Source organism: Gadus morhua, chromosome 2 (genome assembly GCF_902167405.1).
Source record: "Gadus morhua chromosome 2, gadMor3.0, whole genome shotgun sequence".
NCBI lineage: Eukaryota > Metazoa > Chordata > Actinopteri > Gadiformes > Gadidae > Gadus > Gadus morhua.
In genome coordinates, this window is record NC_044049.1 from 6,072,731 (window position 1) to 6,091,432 (window position 18,702).

The 18,702-nt window shown below is 44.5% G+C and overlaps 1 protein-coding gene across 1 annotated transcript in view; it reads right to left on the bottom strand.

Moving 5' to 3' along the window:
- The window catches only part of LOC115532855 (uncharacterized), a 28,188-nt gene extending 9,998 nt beyond the window's left edge, over positions 1-18,190 (bottom strand). Inside the window, exons 1-5 of the mRNA XM_030342840.1 lie at positions 16,490-18,190; positions 13,291-13,785; positions 9,188-10,338; positions 7,472-7,526; positions 6,271-6,881 (exon numbers count right to left, since the gene is read on the bottom strand). Of these exons, the coding sequence (XP_030198700.1) occupies positions 6,271-6,881; positions 7,472-7,526; positions 9,188-10,338; positions 13,291-13,785; positions 16,490-18,140 (3,963 nt within the window). The 5' untranslated portion in view covers positions 18,141-18,190. The remainder of the gene's footprint in view (positions 1-6,270; positions 6,882-7,471; positions 7,527-9,187; positions 10,339-13,290; positions 13,786-16,489) is intronic.
- Positions 18,191-18,702: the final 512 nt, after the last annotated feature.

Below are 18,702 nucleotides of genomic sequence, written 5' to 3' on the forward strand. Positions count from 1 at the left end.
ATTTTCACAAACCAGGTATCTTTGTAATCCTTGGTCCAAGCCGAGTTCAACGCACCCTATGACGTCATTTTGCGCCATGATGGATTTTCCGCCATCTTGGTATATGTCAAAAACCTTCAAAATGCTATTTCTATCACAAATCTTGTCCAATCAACTCGAAACTTGGCACACATGATCTTCCGGCCATGTTTGATAAAAAACATCGAATAGATTTTTCAAATTCAAAACCGTTTGCCCGCTAAAGCCAATCAAATTTGGCGGCGTAGCCGCCAAACCGGATGTAACCCCATATCTCAGCAGCGCTTTGACATATCATAACCAACCTAGGTATATAGACCCATGACCCCATAAAGGTTACACTGAATGAATTTGGTGACCTTTGACCTCTAGGGGGCGCTGTTATTAATGTCGATGTGTTTTGACTCCTTTCTCTTCACATGAGTATATTTAAAACTTATTTTCAATGTATAGTGATACTATCAGACCTCCCCATATAGCTCATATATTACTTCTTGCAGAAATAACCGCGACAGCCAATGATATTCGACCGCGAACCCCCCAAACCGGAAACACGCCAATATCTCAGCAGCCCTTTGACATATCATAACCAAACTTGATATATATCATAACCAACCTAGGTATATAGACCCATAACATCATCATGGGGACACCTACTGAATTTGGTGACCATTGACCTCTAGGGGGCGCTATAATTAATGAAGACGTGTTTTAACTCCTCTCTCTTCACTTGAGTACATTTCAAACTTATTTTCAATGTTTAATGATACTGCCAGACCTCCTTATATAGCTTATAAATTATTTCTCATTGCAACATCAGAACTTGGCCGCCATGTTGAAAGTTGTCAAAATCAGTTGAAATTTTCCACAGGCCACAAATTATGTCCAATCTTCATGAAACTTGGCATATATGATCTTCCGACCAAGCCGAACAAATGTTTCAAACTGCTTTCTCAGATTCAAAACCGTTTGGCCGTGACAGCCAATCAAACTTGACGGCGCTCATTAATGGGTAGACACTGCACTTGTGTGGCGCTCATTAATGGGTAGACACTGCACTCGTGTGGCGACAAGCGGTACTTAATGTATGATGCAACAATGACTACTATGACCAAAATTAGACATCGGATCGAGTCCAAATTTTACACACATGTCGGTGCTAGCCTTAATGACGTTCGATAAAAAAATCTGAATATTTCGCCATTAGGGGGCGCAATAAATGAGGAAATTGTATATCTTCTACAAAATTTCACCGCGAAAACGCTACACTGACTTCTCGCTACTCCTACCAGTCAAATCCTTTGTATCCACAGGTTCACGCCTCGTGCCCACTGCACCGTCAGTCAACGGACGTGGGAAGGCGTGGCTGACGGATGGGGGAGTAGTCTTTGCAGATGCATCCGTCAGCCAATCAAATCGGTTCGCCGGGTTCTTCCCGCTTCTTCCTGCTTGTTGCGAGGCAAGATGACCCGCTTTCCCGCTTTCCAGTATCGTCAGAGCCCGAGTCGCGTCACAGTGCTTACATTTGCATAAGCGATCTGATTGGATGACGGAACCGTCGCTGCCGAAAAAGTTGAACATTTTTCAACTTTCTGACAGTGGCGAACGCTCCAACTGAACGGACGGATCCACAATGCATTGCGCGTCCGTCCCCATTCAAAGTCAATGGGCAACGGACAACTGACGGAGGTAGTGGGCACGGGGCGTGAGTAGGGGAGGGCGTAGCCCAACTTTGTGACAGACCCAGAGGAACGCAACGCAAATTAAATGTGGACATGTAGGCCCTATTGAGGCTTTAATAAAATCCCGGACGATTTTGAGATTTCACCCGGAGGCATTTGATTCCTACCCTTCCACTGTTAAATAGCGGCGCAAGTTGTGTGGCGTGTGAGCGTGTGCATGGGTTGAATTGCGTGCGTCTCACGGAGAGCCCTGGGCAATGTTCAGCTGTCAGAAATGTGTTCCTCATAGCTCTCAGGCTGTGAGAAAATCAGCAGCCCGCGATCGCAGCTCCTTTGATGTGAACGCGCACAGAGCGCATAGTTCAGAGCCGGACAATGATGTCGTAGTAAAGCTCTCAGGTCTACTCTGCATAGCCTATTAACTTTGGCTAAACATCAACTGCGTTGTGGGAACGATGCGTGTGGGTTTGCAATGTTGACACTAGACTGGTCGATTTCGGGAGGTTGGCTACTTGAAAAGTAGATCTTGAGTCAAAAAAGGTTGGGCACCCCTGCTGTAGACTTTAACTGACAGCTCGCTCCGCAATTTCGCGGCAAAAAAACACGTCACATAAATCACATTGATTCGTTTACACATTTATAACAATGTATCATGGAGGCGGAGATCAAACAGAGATGCCAATTGTATTATATAAATGCTCATCAACAGCGGGAATCCTCAGACTACAAACAGCATAGCATCTTGGTAAAAATAGAGACTGCATTTAAAAAAAAAAAAAAACGGCCATTGTATTGACTTTTCCGACGCAATGAACGCATCATAAGTGGGCTTATATGTGAGCTTTACGGCTGGTTGGATGTCAACACATGGACGTGGCTGCCTGCTAAAAGATTGACATCGATTTGTTGGGAAATGCGTAGGATATTCAAGTCAAGCGTAGCAGCGTAATTGGGGTCTGGAAATCGTATCTGCTACGCCAAAATCGTGTATGTTGGCAGCTCTGATAATACAGTAATATTTTTGTCGACATTATCAAACGGAAGAACTTTTATTATGAAGAGCACAGGGCAACGAAGCACGCTAGCCAATAAGAGGACCCGCCCACCGTCGGAAACCAGATATTGAGTGGTAAATTCGTTTATAAGAACCAAAAAACGAATAAACGAACTGAAATTTTGATTTTCGTTTTTTTGACAAAACGAGGAAACGAATAAACGAACTAAAATTTTGATTTTCGTTTTCTTGTCGAAACGAAAAAACGAAAAACGGCTTGTTTTCTGGTTTCTGCTTGCGTCAATTATTCCCAGAAAACAGAGTAATAAAACGTACCTTGCTCCTCCTGTAGCCTACAAAATGCTTTGCCAATGGAAATAAATGAAACAGATAAATGGTTGTGTGGCAGTTAGCCTATCAATTACAAATTATAAAATGGCAATTAGAAGTGCAATCATTTATGGTATTTAGAGCTTCATGAATACATTAACACATTTTGAATGACATGAAGGTACAGAAAAAAAGAAAAGAAAAACATGTTCGATGTGTAATGTACATTTTGGATTAATGTAGGCCTAATGCGATGTGACTCGTGGCCATATGGCAGCATTGACGGGGAGGATAGGAAATATGCCCCTACCTATACGGAAAATTTTAAAAATATCCTTTCAGCAACAATGTAGGCTACGATTCACCTGGTTACTGAGTTTCTGAATATAAATCCACCTTACCTGACTCCAGTGGCGAAGCTAGACCTTTTTCGGGTGGACTCGAGCCCAACCAGAACTTGCCTTAGCCCACCCTATCGTTTCGTCCTCAAATCTAATATTCTACCTTTTTTTTTTACACAAGCAATGAGAGAATGGATGCCGTGCACTCATGGCTCAAAAAGGCTCAAATGGGCTAGTGAAATCGAGCGCAACCTTCCTGTGCAATCTCTAACCTCTGATTGGTGGGTGGGCGTCTCCTGTTTGACAAAACCAAAAATGCAGCACAAACGCACTTAACATAGTTTCTGCTGTTTTGTCTGTCAAAAAAGCTAGTCTTTATCAGAAAATCCACGATTTCCAATAATAATCATTTTAAAACCTTGACATAATCTGTCAGATGTGTATTAAATGACAATTGACCACAAGGCGATTCTGTCTATGCCTCTTCTTGAATTGCGTCATGTTTTAGTCGGCAGAGGCTTGTAATGCTGCGTAGCATGATAAGCATGATAAGGTGCAAGGAGCAGAAGAGTTGACATGGGTGCTAATTTTCAGTTAAAATAAAACACTGGCATTATTTTATCAGCTGAGGGCATATTCATTGCCATAACAACGTGAGCTAATCAACAAGTACAACATGTTCTAATACTAAGAGACTCATGAAAACGCCCTCAGCTGATAAAAGGTGTCAGACGGGACTTAGTGTCTTATTTACTTATTTATTTTAATAAGTTACTTACTTTATATTAAATAAACATAATACCTAAAAGGGTCAGAAGTTTTACAAGAATTTTGATCTTACAAAGTCATGACAGAGGGACTTGGTGTCTTTACTCACGCTTGAAAGATGAACATATATTATTTTTTTAAAAGGGAATAAGCTGATGAAGCTGACAAGGGACCAATGTTTACTGTTTAAAAATATTTGTAATTAAATGCAAACCCAAGTGAATCATTTTCTCATGTTTCTCTGTTTTGAGATCCACACAGACTTAGCAGTCTTGTTCAAATGTTACAAATTGAGTTAATAAACTGAACTTGAAATTGTTTTAAATTGTTGCAGATGTTATCTCCGCTAATGTTATTAATCTCAATAAATAATTATTTGCAGGTTCTCATAGTAGGCAATTTCAATTCAGGGAGGGCGCGAAAAAATGTCTGTCTCCAAAGGGGGGAATGACAGAAAATAATTGAGAACGACTGGTCTAGAACATGTTGTACTTGTTGATTAGCTCACGTTGTTATGGCAATGAAAACGCCCTCAGCTGATAAAATAATGCCACCATTTTTTTTTTGCTGGAAATTAGCACTTTTTTTTGCATAAGAACAAGATTTTTTTCCATCAGAGGTTTTACAAAAATGTATGGGTCCCTGAAAATGAGACAACATAGTTTTGTGCTCCCGAAATAGTGGTAGGTTTATCATTAATCCAGTACATGTTGTACCAGAGTGTTTTAGTAACTGTGTAAATAAAAAAAGGGGGAAATATGGTCATTTTTGAGTGAACAATTAACAATGAGACATTATTTTCCAATAATCTTTATTCTTATGTATGATTATAAATGCTTTTGTACAACTGTTTAGTCAACCACAAAATAAAGAATGATGCCCGTAAAGATGAAAAATATTTATTAGATAGCTCATATTTCTGTAAAGACACATCTTCGAAAATATTTTCTTCAATATTTGTTTTTGTTTCGTAAAATAAATAAAACTATATAATGTTGGAGATGGCTACATGATATTATATATGAAAACTGATAAGCCTACATGGTATGATGCGGGACACTCTTCATGTGGGATATACACACAACAGCCAGACAGAGTTGCTTTCTGTGATCCGGATCAAAGGCTGAACCCAAGGGAAGCCTCTCTTATTTGTTCCAGTGGATTTCATACGTCCTGCGCTCTGTGTAGCTAGCTTCCCTGGTCCCTTCGCCGCTACAGACCTTTTCTTTGAACACCTTTACCACAAGACCTCCAGCCAGCACCAGTCCCACCGCCGCCTGGCCCACCTCTGCTACTGCAGCCAGGACGCGGGCCCCCGCTCCTCCCCAGGAGGCAGACACCAAGCTGGGGCCTGAAGCAGCACACACCGCCCCGCTGGTCCCAGGACGCCCCCCACCCCTGCAGCCACCCCCACAGCTGATACCCCCAGGAGGCCCACCTGGCCCAGGGCTAACTGAACTCCTTCCCCAGGACTGGCAGCTTCTAGCCCAGCCGCAGCGGCCACGGAGCCCCCCACAAGCCCTCCGATAGCGGCCCCCGCGGCCGTCTGTCCCGAGGCTGTTGCTACAACAGCGCCGATAGCCTCCACCCACCCTACCGTCGCCCCAGCCAGATGAGCTACACCCAAACCTGCTGCGTTCCCCACCACGGCTGCCCCTGCTGCTGCTGCTAGTGGGACAGCCGCACCACACAGAGCCCCTACCACCAGGCCAGTGACCACCGCCGCCACCACCACCTTCACTCTCCGCAGCACGCTGGGAGAAAGGGGCACCTGGCTTCGCCACCCCCTACCGGGGGCAGAGGGAGCACGTGGCCTCGGCCGGCCACCGCCCCTCCTTCTACGTCTCCACCCATCTCTCCATCGCTCTCCTCTTTCCCTGAGGAAGCTGAGAGCACCTCCTCTTCTCTCCGCTGTCTCGGTCTGTGTCCAAAACACCTCGTCCCCGTCATCAGCCCCCCCATCCCGCTCTAGGACACGCCTCCTCCATTCAGACATCTTCATTTCCTCTTCCTCGCCCTCTGCTTGGCCCCGCCCCCTCATTATCCTGTCCTGCTCCTCTCTGATTGCTATCTCTGCCTCCCGGTACATGGCGTTGGTGTAACACCCTCCACCGTTGTCCTCCACAACCTGCTCCACCTTTCCTAGTAGCTCGTGAACTTGCTGCACATCGCTGGGCGCCCGGTTGTTGAGAAGGTGGTACCTGCCTCCACACCTGTCAATTAAAGCCTTGAGGCTCACAGGTGCGCTGGCCAGGTACTGCTCCATCGGCTCCTCCAGGTCATCTCCCCTGGTGAACAGCACCACCGTGTGGTTGCAGACCGCCGCTTCTCCAAATACAGCAGCCATCATAGTGACGGCCATGTTCTCCTCCTCTGTGTAGCGTCCCACCTGGACCACCAAGAGGAAGGCGTGGGGGCCGGGGGCCGTCAGGGCCACGCATCGACTGATCTCTGTGATGATCTGCTCCTGGGTCAGGTATGTGTCTCCAAAACCTGGCATGTCCAACACCACCACCCTCTTCCTCCTCCTCCTCCTCCCCGCCTCCACCTCCACAGGGTAGTCAGAGGTCCCCAGCTGGCAGACCTTGGTAACAGAGCCGGTGCTACACCTGGACAGGAAGTGACTCCGGCCCAGGATGGTGTTCCCTGAGGAGCTCTTCCCAGATCCCGTCTTTCCAATCAGGATCAGTCTCAGCTCTTCTTCTGGATCATTCTCCCCCATGTCTGTTGGCCACGGCCCCTCTGCTCCTGCTGGGTGGAACATTACACAAGCTGTCCATTAAAGGTGCATTATATACTTTTGGAAGAATTTCTCATTACAGAACTTTGCATAATAATGACTTTCCTCTGAGTTATTTTCTTTCCGTAAGCCAACAAGAAGGATATATATTATTCTTGAACTAGCTGACATTACTTTGCAATAACCGCAAGACAAGAAGTTCCCCATTCTACCTTTGGCTCTAACAGCTCACACTCGTTTACATGCACACAGCTAACCGGATTGTAACCAGGTTACTGCCGTAATCAGGTTTACCAACTGACATGAAGGCAGGGAAGCCGGGTTGCGTGACCTAGTAAACCTGATCCTGAATCAATATAATTTGGAATGTAGCTGATATGGATTAAGGCTAGGTTTATTGGATAGGGCATTTGTTCATTCACACCACAAAGTATCGCTGCTTTTATAAATGCTGCACAGACGTTTGACGAATAGGTTTGTTCGTGTATGTTTATTCATGCAGTCGTTACTAAACCAGAATTTACTCATGCAGTGTTACCGTCTTATTCAAGGAATAAAGTGGGATACATTCAAGGGATGGGATACAATCAAGTCCCACCCGTAAGGTGGTAGAGATTGCAAAGTGGAGGGATGGAGACAGTCTTCAGCCCCAGCTACCCATGCAGCCAAGTGTGTGCGTAATGAATACACATCAGGGCGATGACCCTGTGTGTGTGAGGGGGCGGATGATGGGGCCAATCCGAAAGTAACTTTCTGTTGGAGTGAGAAGGAAAATATTATCAAATGTAATCATTTGATCAAAGCGTTACAGCAGTAGTAGTGGCATTTGAAAGGTGTAATGTCAATTGAGAACTTAGCATGTAGGATCCCTTCCCTGCAGATGTAGCGCTAATCCACCTGTCATCCTTGACCAAAGAGATTTACCCTACATCTTAATTGGTGCAGTCCTACTTTTACAAGATTACGTTTTATTTGATGTATTTTATTTTTCTTATCCTTATCATATCCATATTTATTCAATTATCTTTTCCTGTGTGATAATAATAATAATAATCACTTAGTTAATAATAACACTTTCTTTAGTCTGTTGTCCTATTATTAATGTTTCAACATTTCTCTTTTAATTGTCCTTATAACCTCCTAATGAACTTCGATGTTCATCATCATGAATGATAACTGTAATTATTCTCTAGTCGCCAAGGACATATGTGGCCTGTTGGTATGAATGCGTGAATATATGTCACAAATACTAGTCATTACGGTAGTAGCGTCTTAGAACTGTTTTAATTCATTCAATAAAGACAAATACTGTTAAAGCAAATTTACAGACTTTGTGATGTGTACTTCATAAATAAAAGCCCAAATAATTGACAAATTTAAGCTTAAGCCAATAGTTTTTTATTATTTTTTTAACAATTCCCTGTTTTACACACACTTATTTCACTTCAGGGTAATAGTACACACCCCATAGTGTGACCCAGTAAGTTACAAGACATTCTGATTCATAGTTTCAAATTAAAAGCCCACCAAAAATTATAATATGAGACATATTACATATGATTTGGGATTCAATTTAAAAGGAAAAGCCCTGTTATCAGAGACTCATTCAACATCAGGGTAATAGTACACCACCCCATAGTGTGACCCAGTAAGTTACAAGACATTCTGATTCATAGTTTCAAATTAAAAGTCCACCAAAAATTCAAATGAGACGTATTACATATGATTTTGGATTCAATTTAAAAGGAAAAGCCCTGTTATCAGAGACTAATTCCACTTCAGGGTTGTAGTACACAACCCCATAGTGTGACCCATTCCGTTTCAAGTCATTCTGATGTATAGTTTCATATTAAAGGCCCACCACTTTACTCATACAGTCATACAGTTGTTTATATGGTCATACAGTAGGACCCAGTCATTGTTGCTTTCTATATTTGAGATGAAATTCACCCGTTTTTGTATTCCCGGATATTTTTATGGTTTTAGCAGCAATAACTGCTACAACTCCTACAGTTCCGACAGTCAAAGCTGCAGCCACCAAACCAGCACCCCCGCCTGCAGCCCCCCCAACTGCAGCAGCAGCCCCCCCAACTGCAGCAGCAGCACCCCCAACTGCAGCAGCAGCACCCCCAACTGCAGCAGCAGCACCCCCAACTGCAGCAGCAGTCCCCCCTGCAGCAGCAGCCCCCCCTACAGCAGCTCCCCCTACAGCAGCAGCCCCCCCTACAACAGCCCCCCCTACAGCAGTCCCCCCTGCAGCAGCAGCCCCCCCTACAGCAGCCCCCCCTGCTGCAGCAGCAGCAGCCCCCCCAGCTATAGCTGTAACCACACCCCCTACCAATGCCACCCCCACAACCCCGGCCCCCACGATGCCCACCTGGCGCAGGGTTTGCTGAGCTCCTTCCAAAGGACTGTCAGCTTCTTGCCCAATCACGAAACCCATACAGCCCCCCCCAAACCCACCCGCGGCCATAGAAAGTGTACTGCAGACTAATGTTCCCCCCAACAAGGCTGGTATTGCTGTCGCTGCTAGGGAGGCAGCAGCCCCACACAAAGCCCCCACCGCCAGGCCGGTGAGCACCGACGCCACCACATTTCTCACTGTCTGCATCAGGCTGGGGGAGAGCAGCACCCCACTGCTGGAGGATTTGGCTGATGCCCTCTCGCTCCTAGCCCTATCCTCCCTCCTTACCGAGTCCTCCTTCTTCTTTAACCGGTACTTCTTCCTCCTAACCCTTTCCTCCTCCTCCCTCCTTACTCTATCCTTCTCCTCCTTGATTGCTGCCTCTACCTCCCGGTACATGGCGTTGGTGTAACACCCTCCACCGTTGTCCTCCACAACCTGCTCCACCTTTCCCAGCAGCTTGTGAACTTGCTGCACATCGCTGGGCGCCCGGTTGTTGAGAACGTGGTACCTGTCTCCACACCTGTCAATCAAAGCCTTGAGGCTCACAGGTGCGCTGGAAAGGTACTCCTCTATCGGCTCCTCCAGGTCATCTCCCCTGGTGAACAGCACCACCGTGTGGTTGCGGACCGCCGCTTCTCCAAATAACTCAGCCATCATAGTGACGGCCATGTTCTCCTCCTCTGTGAAGCGTCCCACCTGGACCACCAAGAGGAAGGCGTGGGGGCCGGGGGCCGTCAGGGCCACGCATCGACTGATCTCTGTGATGATCTGCTCCTGGGTCAGGTGTGTGTCTCCAAAACCTGGCATGTCCAACACCACCACCCTCCTCCTCCTGCTCCTCCTCCTCCCCGCCTCCACCTCCAGAGGGTAGTCAGAGGTCCCCAACTGGCAGACCTTGGTAACAGAGCCTGCGCTACACCTGGACAGGAAGTGACTCCGGCCCAGGATGGTGTTCCCTGAGGAGCTCTTCCCAGATCCCGTCTTTCCAATCAGGATCAGTCTCAGCTCTTCTTCTGGATCATTCTCCCCCATGTCTGTTGGCCACGCCCCCTCTGCTCCTGTGGGTGGAACATTACACAAGCTGTCCATTAAATTGTACCGTCTTGTCGTAAAATTACATTTTTAATCTTTGGGTGAGTTATCTAACACAATGTTTAATAATTCTATAATATTAACGGTAAATGACCAGTTTAAGAAATGTTCAGTTCATGATTTAATAGGTTTAGAGCACTGTCCTTTTATACTGGGTCTCCTGGGTCTCTCTCTGGAATACCACAGCTCGCCACTGGGCAACTTTTGCCACAAACCTTGAAACCTTGTTTCGGCCATGTGATTAGACAAATTCATTGATTTGTAAATATATTATAAGTAGTGGATCTCTATGATGACCTCAGCCTGGAAGAATGAAAGAAACTGCCTGGATGTTGCAGGCAGAACAGCAGATTTGTGTAAATATTGCAAAGGAGTGCCCACAGATTTACAGACATTTCCTTGCCAAAAGATAACTGCTGGAAGCTGCCAGCAATGGGCACATATCTAAAATAGTCAGCTTCATAGTTAAATGCTCTTTAAACTTAGTAATTCGAGTTTTGGATGCATGGATTTATTGCCCTCATGATGGATTAGTTTAAGCTAAACGTTATGTACTTGCAAAGCCTAATTTACACTTTTTTACAACCAGGTCTATGTACCTGACTTTTCTGTACCACAATGCTTTGCAAATCGAAATAAATGAAACGGATAAATGGTTGTTTAAATTATGAAATGGCATTTAGAAGTGCAATCATTCATGGTATTTAGAGCTTCGTGAATACATTAACACATTTTGAATGACATAAAGTTATAGAAAAAAAAAGAAAAACTTGTTCGATTATGGGGTTGGATCAGTCTCATTAATAATGAATGCACAGAGAAGGATTCACAAATGTATTTTGTGATTTATATATAAATTACTCTCTTCTCACAAATACATTTCAATGCACACACAAATGGATATCGGTATGTTTAAATGTAAAATAAATCCATAAACAAAAATAAGTTTCACAAACACATTTCTGATCCACACACAAATGTGCCTTGTTTTATATAAATGTAATATAAATCCATACATATATTAATTAAAAAAATATTTGCATTTTTCCTCAAAGATGTATTTAGATGTTGTTACATTTATATACAAACTGTTAAACTTGAATTAACAAGACGCTTTTCATTTGTGAACTTGTTTGCATTTGTGTGTGAACTGGACTGTATTTATATGTGGATTTTTAAGACTCTCCTGACGTCGCTAGATTCACAAATGCATTTTTTTCAACAAGGAACTCTCTGTAGCCAATCAGATGCCTCCCTCGTTGTCCGCCAATCACATGACTGCAGTTCCAACCTCTGAGTCCAGCCTCCGAGCCTCCCGGTCATAGATATACTCCCGGTACCCTTGGTCAAATGTGGCGAAGAAGTAAAAGCTGCGTCACGTTTTGAGCTACACTTTTTCCATCTAGTTTCGACTGGGTTTTGGGATTGTCGGTGCTGTTCATGTAGTAAACGGCACCGACAATGGAAAAACCAAGTCACTGCAGTCATGTGATTGGCTAAAGAGAGTTCCTTGTTGAAAAAAAATGCATTTGTGAATCAAGCCACGTCACTAGAGTCTCAAAAATCCACATATAAATACAAACCAGTTCACACACAAATGCAAACAAGTTCACAAATGAAAAGCTTCTTGTAAATTCAAGTTTAACAGTTTGTATATAAATGTAACAACATCCAAATAGGTACATTTTGATGAAAATTGCAAATATTTTTTTAATTCATATATTTATGGATTTATATTATTTATTAAAAAATTAGGTACATTTGTGTGTGGATCAGAAATGTGTTCGTGAAACGTATTTTGGTTTATGGATAAATTTTACATTTATACATACCGATATCCATTTGTGTGTGCATTGAAATGTATTTGTGAGAAGAGAGTAATTTATATATAAATCACAAAATACATTTGTGAATCCTTCTCTGTGCATTCATTATTAATGACACTGTTCTGACCCCATATTCGATGTGTAAGGTACATTTTGGATTAATGTAATGCGATGTGGGTCGTGGCAAGATGGCGGCATTGACGGGGAGGATAGGAAATATGCCCCTACCTACGGAACATTTAAAAAAAATATCCTTTCAGCAACAATGTACGATTCACCTGGTTACTGAGTTTCTGAATATAAATCCACCTTACCTGACTCCATATTGAGTATGTCTTTCTCAATATTTATTTTTCACAACGCCCTTTATCTGTTGTTCAGTTCAACTCCACCCAAAGAAATCGAGAGATTTTTGCCTACGTAGTTTCAGGTCAAGTTAAAATCCATTTCTTCGCAAAGTGAGATTAAAAGTGAGATTTTAAATTGAGACAGCAGTTAGCGTATTCTACTGCACAACCACACACATCAGGTTGGAACAGTTTAAGAAGGAATCTAAACAACATAGGACATCTATGGACACGAGCTAGTTTCACTAGGCCAGACAATTAAGTTTCACTTTCAGTAAGTTTCACTTTCAGTATGAATGTCATCGACATGCGCAGATTTGTTTTTAAACCTACGTGTCAAAACTCACGCACTGAAATTGTTTGTTTGTGGGCGTGTCCTTCTGACTATTAACAATGAGACATTATTTTCCAATAATCTTTATTCTTATGTATGATTATATAATTTCTTCAATATTTGTTTTTGTTTCTTAAAATGAACAAAAACTATATGATGTTGGAGATTACTACATGATATGATAAATGAAAACTGATAAGCCTATGGTATGATGCGGGAGACTCTTCATGTGGGATACACACACAACAGCGAGACAGAGTTGCTTTCTGTGATCCGGATCAAAGGCTGAACCCAAGGGGAGCCTCTCTTATTTGTTCCATTGGATTTCATACGTCCTGCGCTCTGTGTAGCTAGCTTCCCTGGTCCCTTCGCCGCTACAGACCTTTTCTTTGAACACCTTTACCACAAGACCTCCAGCCAGCACCAGTCCCACCGCCGCCTGGCCCACCTCTGCTACTGCAGCCAGGACGCGGGCCCCCGCTCCTCCCCAGGAGGCAGACACCAAGCTGGGGCCTGAAGCAGCACACACCGCCCCGCTGGTCCCGGCTCTAACTACGGCCCCTGCAGCGGCAGCATGGGCTCCAGGCAGGGCTGTGGCCCCTAGGGCGGCCCCAGCTCCCAGGACGCCCCCCACCCCTGCAGCCACCCCCACAGCTGATACCCCCAGGAGGCCCACCTGGCCCAGGGCTAACTGAACTCCTTCCCCAGGACTGGCAGCTTCTAGCCCAGCCGCAGCGGCCACGGAGCCCCCCACAAGCCCTCCGATAGCGGCCCCCGCGGCCGTCTGTCCCGAGGCTGTTGCTACAACAGCGCCGATAGCCTCCACCCACCCTACCGTCGCCCCAGCCAGATGAGCTACACCCAAACCTGCTGCGTTCCCCACCACGGCTGCCCCTGCTGCTGCTGCTAGTGGGACAGCCGCACCACACAGAGCCCCTACCACCAGGCCAGTCTCTCTCTCTAGTATTGGAATACCACAGCTCGCCACTGGGCAACTTTTGCCACAAACCTTGAAACCTTGTTTCGGCCATGTGATTAGACAAATTCATTGATTTGTAAATATATTATAAGTAGTGGATCTCTATGATGACCTCAGCCTGGAAGAATGAAAGAAACTGCCTGGATGTTGCAGGCAGAACAGCAGATTTGTGTAAATATTGCAAAGGAGTGCCCACAGATTTACAGACATTTCCTTGCCAAAAGATAACTGCTGGAAGCTGCCAGCAATGGGCACATATCTAAAATAGTCAGCTTCATAGTTAAATGCTCTTTAAACTTAGTAATTCGAGTTTTGGATGCATGGACTTATTGCCCTCATGATGGATTAGTTTAAGCTAAACGTTATGTACTTGCAAAGCCTAATTTACACTTTTTTACAACAAGGTCTATGTACCTGACTTTTCTGTACCACAATGCTTTGCAAATCGAAATAAATGAAACGGATAAATGGTTGTTTAAATTATGAAATGGCATTTAGAAGTGCAATCATTCATGGTATTTAGAGCTTCGTGAATACATTAACACATTTTGAATGACATAAAGTTATAGAAAAAAAAAGAAAAACTTGTTCGATTATGGGGTTGGATCAGTCTCATTAATAATGAATGCACAGAGAAGGATTCACAAATGTATTTTGTGATTTATATATAAATTACTCTCTTCTCACAAATACATTTCAATGCACACACAAATGGATATCGGTATGTTTAAATGTAAAATAAATCCATAAACAAAAATAAGTTTCACAAACACATTTCTGATCCACACACAAATGTGCCTTGTTTTATATAAATGTAATATAAATCCATACATATATTAATTAAAAAAATATTTGCATTTTTCCTCAAAGATGTATTTAGATGTTGTTACATTTATATACAAACTGTTAAACTTGAATTAACAAGACGCTTTTCATTTGTGAACTTGTTTGCATTTGTGTGTGAACTGGACTGTATTTATATGTGGATTTTTAAGACTCTCCTGACGTCGCTAGATTCACAAATGCATTTTTTTCAACAAGGAACTCTCTGTAGCCAATCAGATGCCTCCCTCGTTGTCCGCCAATCACATGACTGCAGTTCCAACCTCTGAGTCCAGCCTCCGAGCCTCCCGGTCATAGATATACTCCCGGTACCCTTGGTCAAATGTGGCGAAGAAGTAAAAGCTGCGTCACGTTTTGAGCTACACTTTTTCCATCTAGTTTCGACTGGGTTTTGGGATTGTCGGTGCTGTTCAAGTAGTAAACGGCACCGACAATGGAAAAACCAAGTCACTGCAGTCATGTGATTGGCTAAAGAGAGTTCCTTGTTGAAAAAAAATGCATTTGTGAATCAAGCCACGTCACTAGAGTCTCAAAAATCCACATATAAATACAAACCAGTTCACACACAAATGCAAACAAGTTCACAAATGAAAAGCTTCTTGTAAATTCAAGTTTAACAGTTTGTATATAAATGTAACAACATCCAAATAGGTACATTTTGATGAAAATTGCAAATATTTTTTTAATTCATATATTTATGGATTTATATTATTTATTAAAAAATTAGGTACATTTGTGTGTGGATCAGAAATGTGTTCGTGAAACGTATTTTGGTTTATGGATAAATTTTACATTTATACATACCGATATCCATTTGTGTGTGCATTGAAATGTATTTGTGAGAAGAGAGTAATTTATATATAAATCACAAAATACATTTGTGAATCCTTCTCTGTGCATTCATTATTAATGACACTGTTCTGACCCCATATTCGATGTGTAAGGTACATTTTGGATTAATGTAATGCGATGTGGGTCGTGGCAAGATGGCGGCATTGACGGGGAGGATAGGAAATATGCCCCTACCTACGGAACATTTAAAAAAAATATCCTTTCAGCAACAATGTACGATTCACCTGGTTACTGAGTTTCTGAATATAAATCCACCTTACCTGACTCCATATTGAGTATGTCTTTCTCAATATTTATTTTTCACAACGCCCTTTATCTGTTGTTCAGTTCAACTCCACCCAAAGAAATCGAGAGATTTTTGCCTACGTAGTTTCAGGTCAAGTTAAAATCCATTTCTTCGCAAAGTGAGATTAAAAGTGAGATTTTAAATTGAGACAGCAGTTAGCGTATTCTACTGCACAACCACACACATCAGGTTGGAACAGTTTAAGAAGGAATCTAAACAACATAGGACATCTATGGACACGAGCTAGTTTCACTAGGCCAGACAATTAAGTTTCACTTTCAGTAAGTTTCACTTTCAGTATGAATGTCATCGACATGCGCAGATTTGTTTTTAAACCTACGTGTCAAAACTCACGCACTGAAATTGTTTGTTTGTGGGCGTGTCCTTCTGACTATTAACAATGAGACATTATTTTCCAATAATCTTTATTCTTATGTATGATTATATAATTTCTTCAATATTTGTTTTTGTTTCTTAAAATGAACAAAAACTATATGATGTTGGAGATTACTACATGATATGATAAATGAAAACTGATAAGCCTATGGTATGATGCGGGAGACTCTTCATGTGGGATACACACACAACAGCGAGACAGAGTTGCTTTCTGTGATCCGGATCAAAGGCTGAACCCAAGGGGAGCCTCTCTTATTTGTTCCATTGGATTTCATACGTCCTGCGCTCTGTGTAGCTAGCTTCCCTGGTCCCTTCGCCGCTACAGACCTTTTCTTTGAACACCTTTACCACAAGACCTCCAGCCAGCACCAGTCCCACCGCCGCCTGGCCCACCTCTGCTACTGCAGCCAGGACGCGGGCCCCCGCTCCTCCCCAGGAGGCAGACACCAAGCTGGGGCCTGAAGCAGCACACACCGCCCCGCTGGTCCCGGCTCTAACTACGGCCCCTGCAGCGGCAGCATGGGCTCCAGGCAGGGCTGTGGCCCCTAGGGCGGCCCCAGCTCCCAGGACGCCCCCCACCCCTGCAGCCACCCCCACAGCTGATACCCCCAGGAGGCCCACCTGGCCCAGGGCTAACTGAACTCCTTCCCCAGGACTGGCAGCTTCTAGCCCAGCCGCAGCGGCCACGGAGCCCCCCACAAGCCCTCCGATAGCGGCCCCCGCGGCCGTCTGTCCCGAGGCTGTTGCTACAACAGCGCCGATAGCCTCCACCCACCCTACCGTCGCCCCAGCCAGATGAGCTACACCCAAACCTGCTGCGTTCCCCACCACGGCTGCCCCTGCTGCTGCTGCTAGTGGGACAGCCGCACCACACAGAGCCCCTACCACCAGGCCAGTGACCACCGCCGCCACCACCACCTTCACTCTCCGCAGCACGCTGGGAGAAAGGGGCACCTGGCTTCGCCACCCCCTACCGGGGGCAGAGGGAGCACGTGGCCTCGGCCGGCCACCGCCCCTCCTTCTACGTCTCCACCCATCTCTCCATCGCTCTCCTCTTTCCCTGAGGAAGCTGAGAGCACCTCCTCTTCTCTCCGCCGTCTCGGTCTGTGTCCAAAACACCTCGTCCCCGTCATCAGCCCCCCCAACCCGCTCTAGGACACGCCTCCTCCATTCAGACATCTTCATTTCCTCTTCCTCGCCCTCTGCTTGGCCCCGCCCCCTCATTATCCTTTCCTGCTCCTCTCTGATTGCTATCTCTGCCTCCCGGTACATGGCGTTGGTGTAACACCCTCCACCGTTGTCCTCCACAACCTGCTCAACCTTTCCTAGTAGCTCGTGAACTTGCTGCACATCGCTGGGCGCCCGGTTGTTGAGAAGGTGGTACCTGCCTCCACACCTGTCAATTAAAGCCTTGAGGCTCACAGGTGCGCTGGCCAGGTACTGCTCCATCGGCTCCTCCAGGTCATCTCCCCTGGTGAACAGCACCACCGTGTGGTTGCAGACCGCCGCTTCTCCAAATACAGCAGCCATCATAGTGACGGCCATGTTCTCCTCCTCTGTGAAGCGTCCCACCTGGACCACCAAGAGGAAGGCGTGGGGGCCGGGGGCCGTCAGGGCCACGCATCGACTGATCTCTGTGATGATCTGCTCCTGGGTCAGGTGTGTGTCTCCAAAACCTGGCATGTCCACCACCACCACCCTCTTCCTCCTGCTCCTCCTCCCCGCCTCCACCTCCAGAGGGTAGTCAGAGGTCCCCAGCTGGCAGACCTTGGTAACAGAGCCGGCGCTACACCTGGACAGGAAGTGACTCCGGCCCAGGATGGTGTTCCCTGAGGAGCTCTTCCCAGATCCCGTCTTTCCAATCAGGATCAGTCTCAGCTCTTCTTCTGGATCATTCTCCCCCATGTCTGTTGGCCACGGCCCCTCTGCTCCTGTGGGTGGAACATTACACAAGCTGTCCATTAAAGGGGCATTATACAATATACCACTACTACTGAATGTAATATACTACTACTGCATACAATATACTTCTACTGATACAATTTACTACTACTACTGATACAATAATGACACAATATACTACTACTGACACAATGTACTACTACAAGTGATACAACATCATTACTTCAAATATAATATACTTCTACTACTGATATACTAATACTGCAACAATACTGATCAAATATATACTAATTAAAAACATATACTACTAATAATACCATAAACTATTACTGCTACAATATACTATTACTGCTACAATCTACTACTAGTGATACAATATACTACAACTGATACAATATACTATTATAAAAAATGAACTACTACTGCAATATACCACTACTACTACTGAATGTAATATACTAGAACTGGATACAATATACTACTAGTGATGCAATGTACTACTACCACTGACACAATATAGTAATACTAATTATACAATGCTACAACGTATGTGTCTAGTTTTAAT